Source organism: Canis aureus, chromosome 16 (genome assembly GCF_053574225.1).
Source record: "Canis aureus isolate CA01 chromosome 16, VMU_Caureus_v.1.0, whole genome shotgun sequence".
NCBI lineage: Eukaryota > Metazoa > Chordata > Mammalia > Carnivora > Canidae > Canis > Canis aureus.
The window spans coordinates 34,221,514-34,239,196 of record NC_135626.1 but is presented as its reverse complement, the minus strand read 5'-3'; the positions used below and the strand labels follow the sequence as shown (position 1 = coordinate 34,239,196).

General features: G+C 43.1%; 1 protein-coding gene across 7 annotated transcripts in view; it reads right to left on the bottom strand.

Moving 5' to 3' along the window:
• Positions 1-14,592, bottom strand: part of SPAG9 (sperm associated antigen 9) — a 145,750-nt gene extending 131,158 nt beyond the window's left edge. For 2 of the 7 annotated variants that reach the window (XM_077852708.1, XM_077852709.1), the window contains exon 1: positions 14,196-14,589. In XM_077852708.1, the coding sequence (XP_077708834.1) occupies positions 14,196-14,498 (303 nt within the window). In that variant the 5' untranslated portion in view covers positions 14,499-14,589. Of the gene's footprint in view, positions 1-14,195 lie in introns of all 7 variants that reach the window. The other 5 variants (XM_077852710.1, XM_077852712.1, XM_077852706.1 and 2 more) reach the window with 4 other exon arrangements.
• Positions 14,593-17,683: the final 3,091 nt, after the last annotated feature.

Sequence of the window (17,683 nt, the reverse complement as noted above, 5' to 3'; positions counted from 1 at the left end):
GTTGCTCAGCGGTTGGGGCGCCTGTCTTCGGCCCAGGGCGTGATCCTGGAGACCTAGGATCAAGTCCCGCATCGGGCTCCCAGCATGGAACCTGCTTCTCCCTCTGCCTGTGTCTCTGTCTCTCTCTCTCTCTCTCTCTCTCTTTATGTCTATCATGAATAAATAAATAAAATCTTTAAAAAAAAATAAAAATAAAAAAATAAAGAGTTAAAACTGAACAGAGCCACAAATAAGTGGGTAATTTCTGTCAAATGTTTCCCAAATCACATTAAACAAGTTCAAGCAGACTATTTTCATAGTAGAACCATGGACAATAGCCTTTTTTTAAAAAAGTTACCCTTCTGGTTTTACAAAAGCCTGTTGATTTGATTCCACACTTCTGTACAACCTGTTTAACTTTTTAAAAGATATTTGTTTTGGGGGCAACCCAGGTGGCTCAGCAGTTTAGTGCCGCCTTTGGCCCAGGGTGTGATCCTGGAGACCCGGGATCGAGTCCTGCGTCAGACTCCCTGCATGGAGCCTGCTTCTCCCTCTGCCTATGTCTCTCTCTCTCTCTGTGTGTCTATCATGAATAAATAAATAAATAAATAAAACCAATAAATAAATAAATAAATAAACAAATAAATAAATAAATCCTTTAAAAATAAAAAAAATAAAAGATATTTGTTTTTGAATAGGTAGCAAAAGGGGGGCTAGGGCAACAAGTAACTTAAAGGAAAATTCAAATTAAGGATTTGATAATTGAAATTAGAAATTGTACTTATATCATAATAGGCTAGCAGAGGCTTTTAACCAATATATTTTCAATGCCCCAGAAATAAAATACTTTGTTCTTCAGAATGAACTTTTCTTCAAAAATAAATGTTGGGGCACCACGGTAGCTCAGTCAGTTAAGTGACTGTCTTCGGCTTAGGTCATGATCCTGGGGTCCTGGGATCGAGCCCCATTTTGGGCTCCCCACTCAGCAGGAGTTAGCTTCTCCCTCTTCCCTCTGCCCCTCCTCATACTCATTTCTCTCTCACACTCACATGCACATGCCCTCTCTCTCTCAAATAATAAATAAATCTAAATAAATTCTGAATAAAATCTTAGGGAAAAAAACAAATGTCTATCAAAAGATACTAAGCAAATTGCTAAAATTAAGTTTGGGCACTTAACCTCATTTGTGTGGAAATTTTATTCAAACAAACTTATTTCTCAAGCAGCAACTCAAATCTAAAATTAAAATACAAAAGAAAGCCACATTAAGTTTAAAATAATCAGGGGTGCCTGGGTGGCTCAGCGGTTGAGCATCTCTGCCTTTGGCTCAGGGCATGATCCCGCAGTCCTGGGATAGGGTCTCACATCAGGCTCCCTGCAGGGAGCCTGCTTCTCCCTCTGCCTATGTCTCTGCCTCTCTCTCTCTCTCTCTGTCTTTCATGAATAAATAAAAATCTTTTATAAAATAAAAATAAAATTTTGGGGGGATCCCTGGGTGGCGCAGCGGTTTGGCGCCTGCCTTTGGCCCAGGGCGCGATCCTGGAGACCCGGGATCGAATCCCACGTCGGGCTCCCGGTGCATGGAGCCTGCTTCTCCCTCTGCCTATGTCTCTGCCTCTCTCTCTCTCTCTCTCTCTCTCTCTCTGTGTGACTATCATAAATAAATAAAAATTAAAAAAAAATTTTTTTTAAGTTTAAAATAATCAGAGAATCGTGGTGCTAACATGACTTTTAAAATCACCTAGGTACCTTCCAAAACCAAACCAAACCAAACCAAAGAAAAAATATAAAAACAGGGATCCCTGGATGGCTCAGTGGTTAAGCATCTGCCTTTGGCCCAGGGTGTGATCCTGGAGTCCCGGGTTCAAGTCCCACATCGGGCTCCCTGCATGGAGCCTGCTTCTCTCTCTGCCTATGTCTCTGCCTCTGTCTCTGTGTCTCTCATGAATAAATAAATAAAATCTTAAAAAAAAAAGATAAAAAAATAAAAAACAATAATACATTTTTAAAAATAAAAAATAAAAAAAGGGACGCTTGGGTTGCTCAGCAGTTGGGTGTCTGCCTTCTGGCTCAGGGCATGATCCTGGAGTCTGGGGATTGGGTCCCGCATGGGGCTCCCTGCACGGAGCCTGCTGCTCCCTCTGCCTGTGTCTCTGCCTCTCTCTGTGTGTCTCTCTCATTAATAAATAAATAAAATCTTTAAAAAAAAAAAAAGAAAGTAAAAAAAGATCACCTAGCCCAACCTTTGCAAATGCAGAAATAATGCCTATGATCTTAATATTTCAATTTAAACATGTAAGTAGTTCTAGAATATCTACTATGTAGAAGACAGTGTAGGTAAATCATTTGCAATAACTACCCTCAGAAGTGGTTTTGTCTTGTTTTTTTTTTTTTTTATGTACAAAAGTCAAAAGACCTATTGAAGAATTTTTTGGAAGTTTTAGCATAACTTGGCACCATTGGTAAGGACAAATAACTTGAATGCACAAAAGAGAACTTTAAATACTTAGGCTTAGCAATTTGACCTTTAGCATATTCATCCATCCCTCCAACTAAATAACAAATATCTATTAAATAGCTACTGCATCCTAGTAGTTTAGTAGGGGAATTAAAGCCATGGATCAGTTTGCTAAAACATTGGAAGTGTTACGTGAGGGGGAGGGAGAGTATGCTGTGGGACAATATAAGATGGGCATAATCCATCCTTGGGTGTTCATAAAAGGCATTCCAGAATTGAAACCCAAAAGATGCATACTGTTAGCCAGGCAACAGAAGAGAAACAGTACCAAGCAAAGAGGCAGTTTTTAAGAAGGCCAGGAGAGAAAATACTTTGTGCAAAACAAACTCCAAGTCTCCAAGGGTTCAGTATGATGGCTCAAAAAGGAAAGGATAGGTGGTAAGGTAAGGAGCAGCCAGATCACAACACTTTGTATCTTAGGAACTTTAGACAGAGCCACTAAAGGCTTTTAAGTATGGAAAGATTGGATCACATTTCCATTTTGGAGAAATCTAGGTACAGTATGATGGGCAGTTTATAGGTTGGCAATACTGGAAGCAGACAGATCAGTCATGGGACAGTTTCAGTTGTCCATTCATTTATTCAGAAATATTCATTGGATACTTCCTTTGTGCCAGATACCAGAAAACAGTGTGAATGACACAAAATCCCACCTCTATGGAGTTTGGATTTGGCCCAAGAGATGTTGGCAGTCTGTACTGTGCAGTGGAAATGGTTTTGGAAGAAGTAGAGATTCCAAAAATATTTAAAAGTTGGAAAAAAACAAATAAAATAATAAGAAGAAATATTTAAAAGTTGGAAACAAAAGAAGGTAGCAATGAGAATGAAGAGAGAAGAGCTGGGGTGCCTGGGTAGCTCAGTGGGTTAAGTGTCTGCCTTTGGCTCAGGTCATGAATCCAGAATCCTCCAAGTCCTTGACAGAGCCCTGAGTTCAGATCCCTGCTCAGCAGGGATTCTGCTTCTTTCTCTGCCCCCTTACCCTGCTCATGCTCAATTTCTCTCACACACAAATAAATAAAATCTTTAAAAAATAAAAAAAAAGAAAAGAAAGAAGAGAGAAGAGTTAAGGTGATGAGCTATCTGGCCAGGCAGACAGCGGTAACCCTTACACAGGGAACAGAGGAGCAACAAGCTTGGGAGAGAAGTTCAGGTTTGGACGTGTCAGAAGACATTCATGTCCGAGAAACAACAGTAATGTGGATCTGAAACTCCAGAGAGAGATCTGACTTTAAAGTTCTTAACAGCTATCAGCTTCAAGAGAAGAAACTTCTGTGTTTTGCTCACCACTGTGTCCTCAATGGACACAGTACCAGGCACACAGTCAACGCTCTATAAATATCTATGAAATGAATGAGATACACATTTTGGAATGGTCAACAAATTATAACTGAACCCATGGGAATGAATAATACCAGTTAGGCAGTGTGCAAATGAGAGCTAGAGGGGAACCCCAGAAAGAACTCCAAGGAACACTGAAGCTAACAACATTAAGGAGAATCCACAGTGGTCAAAAAAGGGGAAAACTGAGATGCCTGGCTGGCTCAGTCAGTGGAGCATACAGCTCTTATTCTTGGGTTCATGAATTCAAGACCCAAGCCCAGCATAGATTCTACTAAAAAAGGGGGGGGCGGGGAGAAGGGCACCTGCGTGGCTCAGTTTTAAGCAGTCAACTCTTGGTTTTGGCTCAGGTTGTGATCTCAAGTCCTGGGATTGAGCCTGGAGTGGGACTCCAGGTTCAGCAGGGAATCTGCTTGAGATTCTCTCTCTCCCTCTGTCCCTCCCTACTTGTGCACACATGCACTAGCTCTTTCTCTCAAATTCATTAGTTAAAAAAAGAAAAGAAAAAAGGGGAAAAATCAAGAGAGTTCAAAGTCACAGAACCAAAATACGTTTCCTTCAGACTCTTAACTCTAGAAAACAAACTGACAGTTACCAGAATGAAGTGGGTGGGGGGACAGGTGAAATAGGTGAGGGGGATTAGGGAGTGCACTTGTCATGATGAGCACTGAGTGTTGTATGAATGTTGAATCACTATGCTGTATACCTGAACCGAATATAACACTATATGTTAACTGGAATTTAAATAAAAACTTAAAATACATATTTTATATATATGTAAATATATATGTTTCCTAAAGAAAGAGTGACCAAAAGAGTCAAATATTGCTGAGAAGTATGAGAAGGAATAGTAAAAAAAAAAAACAAAAAAACAGAAGAAATGCACTTATGAGAGCTGCTCACTTGTATGAATTTTCAAGGATAACAATTAGGAGAAACTCTGACTATACATGTTTAAAGTTTCAGATCTAAAAAAGTACTTTTATGAGATGAATTATTTCCTGCATGGGCAGCTTACCCTTTTATATACTTCTTTGTTCATCTAAAGTACCTGCCTCTTTACTCCTTATCACATCACCTCTTTTAATTTCCTGCATGGTGGGGCACCTGAGTGGCTCAGTTGGTTAAGCAACTGACTCTTGATTTCTGCTCAAGTCATGATCTCAGGGTCATGGTATCAAGCACATGATATCAACACAGAGTTGGCTTGGGATTCTTTCACTCTTCCTCTCCCTCCCACTTTGCCCCACTGCCCGCCCCCATGTGCTTGTGTGCACGTGTGTGTGCACACTCTTGCTGGCACGCAGGCACTCTCTCTCAAATAAATAAGTAAATCCCTGAATGGCATCTGTCACAATCTATGATTACAATAACTGGCTTGTTTATTCTTTATTACAGTATAAACTGAAAAAAGTACAGGCTACCTTTTTTGTCTTTTTTTGTTTGTAGTTATATTCCCAGAGCCTACAACAGTGCCTGACTCAATAAATAGTTGTTCTTTCTGATCACCTATGTGTCTATCTTTTTACCAACCTATGGAAATGGGATACAGTAGAACCAGAAGATCATAGGAGTTTCCTCTCAGCTGTTAAAAAGGATCAGTTTCAAAAAAAAAAAAAAAAAAAGGATGTTTCTCAATTTCTGTATCTTAGCTTCAAACAAGAAAGACAATCCATCATATTTTATACTGTAATTTTAAATTTAAAAAAAATTAACCATTTTCATTATTGTCTTGTAATCTCAGATCTAAATTCCTTATAGAAAAGTACCTAGAAAAAAAAAAAAAAGAAAGAAAAGAAAAGTATCTAGGGATGCCTGGGTGGCTCAGGGCATCTGCCTTTGGCTCAGGGCATGATCCTAGAGTCCTGGGATCAAGTCCCATATTGAGCTCCCTGCATGAAGGCTGCTTCCCCTACTGCCTATGTCTCTGCCTCTCTCTCTCTGTGTCTCTTATGAATAAATAAATAAAATCTTTAAAAAGAAAAAAAAAGTATCTAAACTACAATTATTTTGGGGCACCTGCCTTTGGCTCAGGTCATGATCCCAGGGTCCTGGGATGGAGCCCTGTGAGCAGGGAGCCTGCTTCTCCCTCTCCTCTCTGCTGGTAGTCTCTCTCTCATATAAATAAAATCTTTAAAAAAAAAATTTTTTTAAAGATATCAATGCATTTTTAGTTTTTCTGTATGTTTGAACATTTGCCTAATAAAAAGCTAGGTAGGGGGAGTTTAAAATTTAAACTTTAAAAAGTTTAATAATTTTTTTAAAAAAGGGCACCTGAGTGGCTCAGTCAGTTAAGCATCCAACTCTAGGTTTGGACTCAGGTCATGATCTTAAGGTCATGAGATCAAGCCCCTTATCAGTTCCACACTCGGTGGGCAGTAAGCTTGAGATTTTCTCCCCTTCTCCCACACCTCTGACCCTCCCCCCAACTACACTCGTGGGCACTCATTCACTCTCAATAAATGAATGAATGAATGAATGAATGAATGAATGAATAAATAAATAAATAAAATCAATCTTAGGGGGAAAAAACAATTTTTGAAAGTTCTAATAACTCTATATCCTCACCTTGGAAACTTCTTTATTGTATTAATATGTAAATTTCCGAGGTGCAGCTCAATTTGGAGGCACCTAACTACTGGACACTATAATTCCTAAGTGAATAAAACAGTCTTGCTTCAAACTACCAACTAAATATTGCTGGTTAAGAGCACCTGGCTGGCTCAGTGGGAAGAGCATGTGATTCTTGATCTTGGGTTCCCAAGTTCCAGCCTTACACTGGGCATAGAGATCACTAAAAAATAAATAAAATATCGCTGGCTAAGATTTCAAAATGCACAGAATCACACACATATTTTTTTAAGATTTTTTATTTATTTATTTTAGAGGGAAGCGGGGAGACAAAGAGGGAGAGAATCTCAAGCAGATTCTATACTGAGCACATGGCGCTCGATCTCACAACCCTGAGGTCATTTCAACCTGAGCTGAAATCAAGAGTCACTGCTTCATCAAATGAGCCACCCAGGCGCCCAACACACACATATATTTAAATAGAAGTTTTTTGAATACATGTTACATATATTATTAAACTGGATCTATGTTGATATATTTTATCTCTAATAGTAATTTACATAAGAGTTGTATTCATTATGAGTGCTGAGCATAGCAAAATATTTTTAATATAACTCAGCCATTAACTCAGTCAACAGAATAAAACACATATTTGGCTATATTCTAACACTAGCTCTCCTGGGAACCAAAGGTTCCATATGATTTAAGAATGTAGTGGGTAGTAAAAGGTAAGCTAAGGAGTCCAAGAAACAGGAACCAGACTCAAGCACTGAATTCTTGGATTAATGAGCTATGGCACAAACTACAGTAATCTAGTGAGTAGTTCTTACTTTACTAATCCATCCTCTGATTAGAGGTAACTACCTGGATGCAACTAGGCACCTTACCATTTTTATATTCTCTTTTGTGTTTTTAAAGTTTTGTTTCTTTTTTTGTAAGCCCCATACTCAATGTGAGGCTCAAACTCACAACCCCCAGATACAGAGTCATAAACTCTTCTGACCAAGCCAGCCAGGCACTCCCTCTTTTGTGATCTTAACCAAGTAAAAATGTGAATGTCACAGTAGCAAGGACACATAATGGTATCTCACATATTTACATTCAGAAATCTCTGAAGGTAAAGGGCAAGATCTGTCTTAAGAGCTAATCAATGGTTAATAGACTGCCATCTCAAAAGGCAACAACCCCATCACTACTACCACCACCACATACACATACTCCCCCAGGGAACAAATAGACTGTCCATTTCAGAAAGGGTCTTGAGGAGCACCTGGGTGGCTCAGTCAGTTAAGTGTCTATCTTCAGCTCAGGTCGTGATCCCAAGGTCCTGGACCCAGCCCCACATTGGCGTCCTGCTCAGCAGGAGTCTGCTTCTCCCTTTCCCTCTGCCCCTCCTCTTGCTCCTTCTATCTCACGTGCACATGCATTGTCTTTCTCTCTCTCAAATACATAAATAAAATCTTTAAAAAAAAATGACTCAAAGTAGGGACTGACTAGGGGCAATATGAAGCTTATTCAAAATGGCTCAGCAAGAAAAAAACTTATTTTAAGTAAACTCAATGCCAAATGTGGGGCTTGAACTCTGAGATCAAGAGTCACATGCTCTACCAACTGAGCCAGCCATGTGCCCCAACAAAACAATGGTATTTTTTTGTATATGAAAATATATACTTTTATGTGTATAAAAGTGTGATTTTAAATGAATTGGTTTATGTACAAAATAATTTAGGTAATATTGAAATTAATGAAACATGAAATGTTTCTTGAGCAATCTAAAACAAGTTTCAGGGATGCCAGGCTGACTCAGTCACAAGAGCATGTGACTCTTGATCTCGGGGGTCATGAGTTCAAGCCCTATGCTGGGTATAGAAATTACTTAAATATTTAAAAAATATAAATAAAACAGGTTTGGATTATGTAACGTGACATTCCAAAAAACTGTTCTTACTCTAACTGAACCAACAGAGAAATTAAGTCAGTACCTGATTCAATTCTTGAACCCAAACCTTTAGCTCAATGAAGATACCACAAAATACTGGTTTCAAAACCACCGATCAGGTACTACAGAGGAACTTCACTTTTAAGAGGAGTTTGAAAACTGGCAGATAATATGTATATTCAAACATGTAAGATGTCAAATGTTAACACCTCACAGACAACAACCTGTTCTCCTGTGCTGACATGTTACCACCCTCTCCTGCTGCTCTACTTGAAATAAAACAGCAAAGTTAAACTCCTAAACACACCAGAGTTGACAGAATTAAGGCTAGAAACCTAAAGAATCATCATAATACTAATGTAAATAACAACTGTGCTAGGAACGCCTGGGTGGCTCAGCGGTTGAGCATCTGCCTTTGGCTCAGGGCGTGATCCCAGGTCCTGGGATTGAGTCCCACATTGGGCTCCTTGTGGGGAGCCTGCTTCTCCCTCTGCCTGTGTCTCTGCCTCTCTCTCTTTCTCTGTGTCTCTCATGAATAAATAAATAAAATCTTAAAAAAAAAAACTCAACCCTGCTAAAGGCACAGAATAAATTTAATGTTGAGGCAGACAGAATTTCTGCTTTCCAACTCCCTAAGTCCTCAAGAGCCACCATCAACAAATTTAAGTTTTAAGTATGCAAAATTCCTCTTCACTCCTCTTACTTGATAATGTCATAAGACTCAGTGAAAAGACATCAAATTTTCCTTTTAAAGTGTTTATTAAAGAGATGAACTCAATGGCCATTGTAAATTACCTTGAAAACAAATCAAAATTAACTTCCTCAACAGTTTTGATTAAAATATTTTTATGAATGAGAACATCAATAAAAAGAACACTATCAAAAAAGCCTGCTTTCCTGCCCAGAAAGCATACCCTTCCAAAGAAAATAATTTGACTAAAGTCTTCATATAAAACATCAATTTTGTTACTGCTTTAAGTACTAATTCGTTGGGGAAAAGTTAATTTGAAAATTCTCAGTAGTATCTCTCACCTCAGTATTTAATCACTCCAATTCTTTTAAGCAAAAAGCCACAGAAAAGTCGTCACAAAATCACATAATCATAACATCTTCTTCCCAGCAAAGATATTCTCTTTTCAGCTTATTCTCCTCAAATATGCTTCTATAGTACATGGTGGGAGGAAAGGGAGGAGGAAGAGAGTGCATTTTTAAGTACAATCTCCCTCCACTCAGTCATGCTAAATAAACTCGAACTTTGAATATAATGGTAATAAGAAACAAGGCACACAGAAATACTTGAAACTAGATTCCTGGGCAGCCCCGGTGGCTCAGCGGTTTAGCGCCGCCTTCAGCCGAGGGAGTGATCCTGGAGACCCGGGATCGAGTCCCACGTCGGGCTCCCTGAATGGAGCCTGCTTCTCCCTCTCCCTCTGCCTGTGTCTCTGCCTTTTTCTCTCTCTGTGTCCCTCATGAATAAATAAATAGAAAAGAAAAGAAAAGAAAAGAAAAGAAAAGAAAAGAAAAGAAAAGAAAAGAAAAGAAAAGAAAAGAAAAGAAAAGAAAAGAAAAGAAAAGAAAAGAAAGGAAAGGAAAGGAAAGGAAAGGAAAAGAAAGAAAAGAAAAGAAAAGAAAAGAAAAGAAAAGAAAAGAAAAGAAAAGAAAAGAAAAGAAAAGAAAAGAAAACTTCCTAAGAAAAGGGTTCTTGGGATCCCTGGGTGGCGCAGCGGTTTAGCGCCTGCCTTTGGCCCAGGGCGCGATCCTGGAGACCCGGGATCGAATCCCACGTCAGGCTCCCGGTGCATGGAGCCTGCTTCTCCCTCTGCCTGTGTCTCTGCCTCTCTCTCTCTCTCTCTCTCTGTGTGACTATCATAAATAAATAAAATAAAAAAAGAAAAAAAAAAAAGAAAAGGGTTCTTAAACTTATTTGCCTACTTATCAGAAAAGTTGGGGTTTTGGTTATTTTTAATTACTCAAAGCAATCAGGTTTATTTTAAAAGAATCAGAACTTGAACAAAACATAAATAACACTAACATAGTCTTCGCAAGAATAACATCTCTCTCTAGGTCACTGTTTTTAAAAATCATTGACTGGAAAAAAAAAATCCCTGATTGAGGGGGGTCTGGCTGGCTTATTCAGTAGAGCATACGACTCTTGATCTCAGCGTTGTGAATTCAAGCCCCACGTTGGGTGTAGAGATTACCTAAAAATAAAATATTGGGATGTCTGGGTAGCTCAGTGATTGAGCAGACGCTCAATCCTTGATCCCTGGGATCAAGTTCCACATTGGGCTCCCCACAAGGAGCCTACTTCTCTCTCTGCCTATGTCTCTGCCTTTCTGTGTGTCTCTCATGAATAAATAAAAGCTAAAAAAAAAAAAAAAAAGTAGTCTTTAAAATTGTTTTAAAAAAACCAAACACCCTCCTGAAACTAATACTACACTACATGTTAATTAATTTGAATTTAAATAAAATCTTGGAGGAAAAAAACCCACTGATCTACAAATAAATTATTCAAAGATCCATAGGGCTTACTATGGATAGAGCAGACACACAAAATCTAGCTGAAAAAGCGAAATTTAACTGAGCCAAGAGTGAGGAGCTAGCCAGGGTGAAGCTCTGAGGAAAAGCATCCTATGCCAAGGAAATAGCATGGGCAAAGGCACCACACAAAACTTAGATAAGGAATCTAAAGATAAATGGCTTGACCAGGGAGCCCAAAAGGTGGAGTAGTCAGCAACAGGGTGATAGATTTCTTGATTAGCATTTGAAACTAACTATAATCTTTTTCATTTTAAAGCTTTTTTAAAAATTTTATTTGACAGAGAGAGAGAGACAGAGAGAGAGGGAAAGCACAGAGGGAGTAAGAGGGGAGAAGCAGACTCCCAGCTGAGCAGGGAGCCCAATGTGGGGGTAGATCCTAGGATCCTGAGATTATAACCTGAGGTGAAGGCAGAGGTTTAACCCACTGAACCACCCAGCCAACCCATTTGCCCTGAAACTGATCATAATCTATCTAAAAGCAGCCTTCCTTTAGGTTGTTTTTAAAGATTCACAAAAATAGGCTAACTCCACACCAAACAAACTTAAATAAAAGCAAAGAAAAAGACAAAGAATTCAAATTAAGCAATATCATTAGAATAAAGATGAAATTTCCAATTCCTTGGGGCATCTGGGTGGCTCAGTGGTTGAGTTTGGCTCAGGTCATAATCCCAGGGATCCTGGGATCACTCCCGCATCAGGCTCCCCACAGAGATCCTGCTTCTCCCTCTGACTGTCTCTGCCTCTCTGTGTGTCTCTCATGAATACATGGAACTGTGTGAGAAGAAGGAAGGAAGGAAGGAAGGAAGGAAGGAAGGAAGGAAGGAAGGAAGGAAGGAAGGAAGGAAGGGAGGGAGGGAGGGAGGGAGGGAGGGAGGGAGGGAGGGAGGGGAGGGGAGGGGAGGGAGGGAGGTATTTACAGCAAAAGTACTTGAAAGCCTGGAAATTGTCCATCACCAGAAAGTGTAAATTAATTCTGAGCACCTTTGTGGAAATCTAGGAGGGTATATAAAACGGTGAGAATATTTTAGGGGGTGTGAGTTGCTATAATGTCTTGCTTGCAGGAATTCGAACCAACCTTCCTCCCTTCCTCTGAGGCACTTTTGCTACAATAGCAGACTCTTAGGCTCCATATTAAAGGCCACAAATGAAGCGCTCAGAAAATTAAACACAGAATTCACTTCTGCATATTGGCTTAAGAAAGACTGAATTTCCAGAAACTGGGTAAAACTTGACTTATCATCTTACACAAAAAGTGATAACAAGGTGGTTGTATGTTTGGGGTCTGGGAATTGGCTCATCTATCATTTCATCAATTTTCTCTATTCTCAAGTCATGGCTCTTTGCCCAAAGGTCTCATAATACAGAATTTACAGACGTATTTGAAAAAGTATAAATAACCAAAAAAAAAGTCACTTATTTACTTAAGAAATTAATATACAATCCAGTACGTAGCAGTTAGTTTTATTTCCTGATTCTGCAACCTGTAAGCAGATATTTTTCTTGGCACGTGTGACCCTGGCCTTTTGCCATGTTCACATGTCCCTACAGGAGTTTAAAGTTGGAGGGAGCATTTCTTTTATCCAAGGTGATAGGTCATGCTGGGCCTGCTCCTCGTCTGTGTATACATGTCTCTTCCTAGTACATCCACACATTGGTCAGATAATAGCCTGTATGAGGATGAAGATACAGCACGCCACCTCAGAAGTAGTACACGACCTCTGTTCTATAAACAGTGCTAATAAGCTACTGGACATTGCAATCCCATCTTCAGATTTTTTTTCAATCCCTCCCTCTCTATATACTTGGAAATACTCTTGACACAAAGTCAATTTTGTTTGGCAAATGCAATGGCATTCCTTTGAGACAAATGGATCACAAAATCAGAACTAGAAATCATCACTATGGGATCCCTGGGTGGCGCAGCGGTTTGGCGCCTGCCTTTGGCCCAGGGCGCGATCCTGGAGACCCGGGATCGATTCCCACATCGGGCTCCCGGTGCATGGAGCCTGCTTCTCCCTCTGCCTGTGTCTCTGCCTCTCTCTCTCTCTGTGACTATCATAAATAAATAAAAAAATTAAAAAAAAAAAAAGAAATCATCACTATAGTCAAGCTTAAAAAAAAGAGAACTACGTGACCTGGTACAAAGGTATATGTGACAAAACAGAAGTCTAAGTGGGGATAGTATTCAGGGTTAGGAAATGAGCTGCTAAATAAATCTCATATCCTAATGCCTTTTTGCCCCAAGCATTTTTCAAAGAGAACATGTTGCTGGTTCAATAATTCAGTATTTAGTTTCCTTCAATCACCATGTATTTAGCCCGGTGTATTAGATTAGATGCTCAGAAAACAAAGATGAACACTTCGCCTGAATTAGGTAAATTCCGTAGACATAAATGCCAACACACCCTGAAAGCTTAAATCCTGGACTGTCTCAAGAAGTCCAAGGCCTATCACTTGCACTCTAGAGCTCCAAAAGGCTCACGGACCCGAGGCGAGGGTTCCGAGGTCACTGCCGAGGTGCGAGGGTTAAAGACACCTGTAAACTGCAGTCCTAAAAAAAGGCTGCCACCAGTCAGTCACCTACACCTCCTCAACCCGCCCCGCCCCCCAGCCCTCTTCATAAATAAACAGAGGGTTCGTCAGGGGAACTGTCCAAGGTGACCACCTGACACGGGGGAACGCTTTGGTGTGAGATGTCAATAAAACAAAACTGTACGCTCTACTGACAAGACTGTTGCTCTACAACATCTCAGTGCTGACAAAGTGTCAGCCAAGGCCCATAAAACATAAAACAAAACCTCTTTCTCTCCAGGGTTAAGACGTCAGGAAGAAACTGACCGAAAGAGGGAGATGTCTAACTTCCCAAAGCAGCAATCCCCTAGAAAGGTACTGGAACCAGCGGAAGTTACATACCCAGGACAGAAGTGTTTAAATGCCCCCCCCCCAACACACACACACACACACACACACACACACACTCACCATGGTAAAAGTTTGAACCGCCGCCTGACTATCCCACGGTGGTCGGAAACTTCCCTGAACTACAGGCGGCTACAGGCCACCCCGAAGTCTCCGCCCCCAGCCGATCTCAGGTGCCCTCAGGCCAAGCTGTGGCTCCCGCCCCGGGCCTTGCCTCCTCGTCTCCCTCCCTAGTCCCGGACACCCACTAGCCTGCCGCGGCTCCCGACGCCGGCCGGGGGGTCCCGGCGACCTCCGGCCGCAGGCCCGCCCCCCGGGAGGCCCGGCGCGCCCCCTCCTCGGCCGGGCCGCGACCCCCGGCCCCCGCGCTGCCCGGCGGCCGGCCCTCACCTCCTCGGCGTGCTTGCGCAGCGCCTTCTCCCGCTCGTACTGGGTGATGAGCTGCTCGTTGTCGTCCCGCAGCAGCTCCAGCTCCACCTGGTGCTCCTGGTCCTGCGCGAACACCGAGTCCAGGTTCTCCAGCACGGCCACCACCAGCGGCATCAGCTCCTTGACCACCTCCTCGTCGTAGCGCCCGATGAGCCGCTCGAACTCGCGGTAGATGGAGCCGGCCAGGCCGGACACCCGCTCCGACATCACGGCCCCGGAGCCGCCGGGCTCCTCCTGGTACACCACACCGTCCTCCAGCTCCATGGTGGCGGGCGGGCGGGCGGGCGGGCGGCCCGGGGCGTCGCCGGCTGAGGGGGCGGCACGGGCCCGCACGGGACGGGCCCGGCTGGGGCCGGAGCTGGGGCTGCGCCCGGCGGGGTGGGGGGTCCGGGCCGGAGGAGGGGAGGGGTGGGGTGAGCGCACTCAGCCCAACGGCTGCTGCACCAACTGCCGGGGCGGCCGGGCCGCGCGCGCCACACGTCACCCGCGGGGCGGGACCCGCGCCGCGTCGGCCCGGTGGGCGGGGCCCCGCGGGAGGCCAGGCGCGGCCGGGGGGCGGGGCCGTGCGTCACCGTGCGCCGGCGGAGGGGGCGCCGTGGCGTCAGCACTGGGCGCCGCGCGGCGGGCGCGTTCGCCAATGGGAAGGGCGGCTGGAGGCGGGTGGCGAGAACTGTCAGCGCCCGGCGGACTCGCAGGGCGGGTCCCCGAGGAAAGGGAGGGGTCCTGGAAGAGGGACTGGCCGCCCGGGACCCACAAAGCTAACATTTCTGTTGCCTTTTGCCGCTCACAAAGGGCTTTCTCATTTGTTCCTCACGACAGGCGTGGTGTCGTGGAGGTCTCGTCGCCGTCGCACGGACAAGGGGAAAGTAGGCCCAGGAAAGTTGTGGTTCACTCAAGGTCACGCAGCCAGAACGAGGAGGAGGCCGGTCCGGGGCTCAGACCATCCAGATTAGGAAGCTCGGGCGGGCTCGGAGAAGAGTGGGACACACACAGGGGGAGGGTTACAGCGACCGTAACCAAGACGGGAAGTCCCTGAGTGATGCGGCTGGGTCTCCAGGGCACTGAGCGGGGACGGCGGGAGTAAGGGTGGCCCCGTAAGTCAGAGGAAGTGCGAAGCATTCCGGACAAGGGTAACATGACGCCGCATCTGGCACGTCCCCACCCCAGACACTGAGCCCCTCTGCCCCGGGCCACCTGGGACGGTGGCATTTCCGGGCTCCAGACACCCGACGCCCCTCTAGTCTGGAGGAGGGCGGCGCGGGGAAGTGAGGGGCCGAGGAGTCCAGGAGGGAAGGGGTGGAGTCTCTGGGGTGAGTAAGTCCCAAGATCCGCGAGGCCTCCGCCGCCCGCCCGGGAGAGCGTCACGTGTGGGGAATGACACAACGCCCAAGCCTCAGGCGGCCTGAGTCAAGGATGGCTTTCCGGGCTTCTCCTTTAACCTCTAGAGATGGGGCGAGAGACGCTCCCAGAAACCCCGCAGGTGACCCGAGGCGTGTTGAGGCCGGTTTCTCCTAAGAAGAGGGAAGAAAAGGCAGGACTTGGATAAATGGGAGTCTAGTGGGGGCAATAGGCCATTCCCAGGATCAAATACCCTTGACCTGTTTACAAGTTCGAGTTCTTTCTACCAAGTTTGAACTAGTCCCCCAAGGTCTTAACAATCTGGACCCCCCCCTGGAGACCCACAAAAACACAGTACGAATGTTGGACGTAGGCCAACCTGTAAACTCAGACGGACAAAAATGAAAATACTAAGATTTATAGCGGTCTGTACTGTCCCTCTTTCCCAGCTCGCCCCATATCCACCCTTATGTATCTGAGTCAAGACTCTGGTTCTAGACTTTTCTCTCTTCCTGAGGGGCTGGTCACCTAGGCGCATATAGATAGATAGATGAGATGATAGATAGATAGATAGATAGATAGATAGATAGATAGATAATAATAATAATAATAATAATAATAATGATTAGATAATAATAATAATAATAATGATGATGATGATGATGATGATAGATAGATAGATAGATAGATAGATAGATAGATACCTTCCTGGGAGTCAGAGAAGCAGGAAAACCTAGGTCAAGGATTTATTTTGTCTTCCCACAATATTATCATACACATTAAAAAATTTAGAAGAGAGGAGCCTGGCTGGTTCAGTAGATAGAGCATGCCACTCTTGCTCTCTGGGTCCTGAATTCTAGCCCCATGCTGGGCACAGGGATTACTTTCAAAAAGAAAAAGAGAAGAAAATTTAGGAGGGGAAATGTTGATTTTTAAGTATGTTGTTAAAATCAAGTCTTCATAATAAGTATGTTTCTTTAGGTATAAATTCATCTTAGATATGAGATATAGATTTATGTCTTGATTTTAAGCTTCTGCTAGCTTTCAGAGGTCGTATTTGTTCAAAATAAAAATCCAGCCAAATATCCATCAGATGTGGAATACATGAATAAAATATGGTGTATGCATATCTTAGAATATTTATCATTCAACAATAGAAAGAAACGAAGTACATGCTACAATATAGATGGACCTTGAAAATATTATGCTAAGTAAAAGAAACCAATTACAAAGGACCACGTATGAAGGATCAGTGGCTGGGGCAGCTGGATGGTTCAGTTAGTTGAGTATCTGACTCTTGATTTTGGCTCAAGTCATGGTCTCACAGTGGTGGGACTGATCCCTGGGCCCAGCTCTGTACTCAGTGGAGAGTCTACTTGAGGTTCTTTCCCAACCCCCTGCCCCTCCCCCACCTCAAATAAATCTTATTTTTAAAGATTTTATTTATTTATTCATGAGAGAGAGAGAGAGGCAGAGACACAGGCAGAGGGAGAAACAGGCTCCATGCGGGGAGCCTGATGTGGGACTCAATCCCAGGGCTCCAGGATCACGCCCTGGGCTGAAGGCAGATACCCAACCACTGAGCCACCTAGGCGTCCCATCAAATAAATCTTAAAAAAAAAAGAAAAAAAAAAAAAAGATCAATGGTTAGCTTGAGCTGGCTGGGGTGATGAGGGAAATTGAGTGATGCTAATGAGTATGGGGTTCCTTTTGGGGATAACGAAAATGTTCTAAAATTGATTGTGTTGATAGGTACATGACTGAATATACTAAAAGCCATTGATGTGTGTCTGGGTGGCTCAGGTCATAATCCCAGAGTCCTGGGATCAAACTGCACATGGGGCTCCATGCTCAACAGGGAGTCTGCTTATCCCACTGCCCCTCCCCAGGCTCCTGCTCTCTCCCTCTTTCTCTCTCTTTCTCAAATAATAAATTTTTTTAAATCTTTAAAAGCCATTGAATCATATGCTTTACAAAGTTGAATTGTGTGATATGTGAACAGCTTTATCTTAGTAAAGCTGTTAAATAAAATTTATTTAACATAAATTATTATTTATTTAACATAAATTAAATTTATGACTTTATAGTAAACTCAGTAGAAGCATACAACC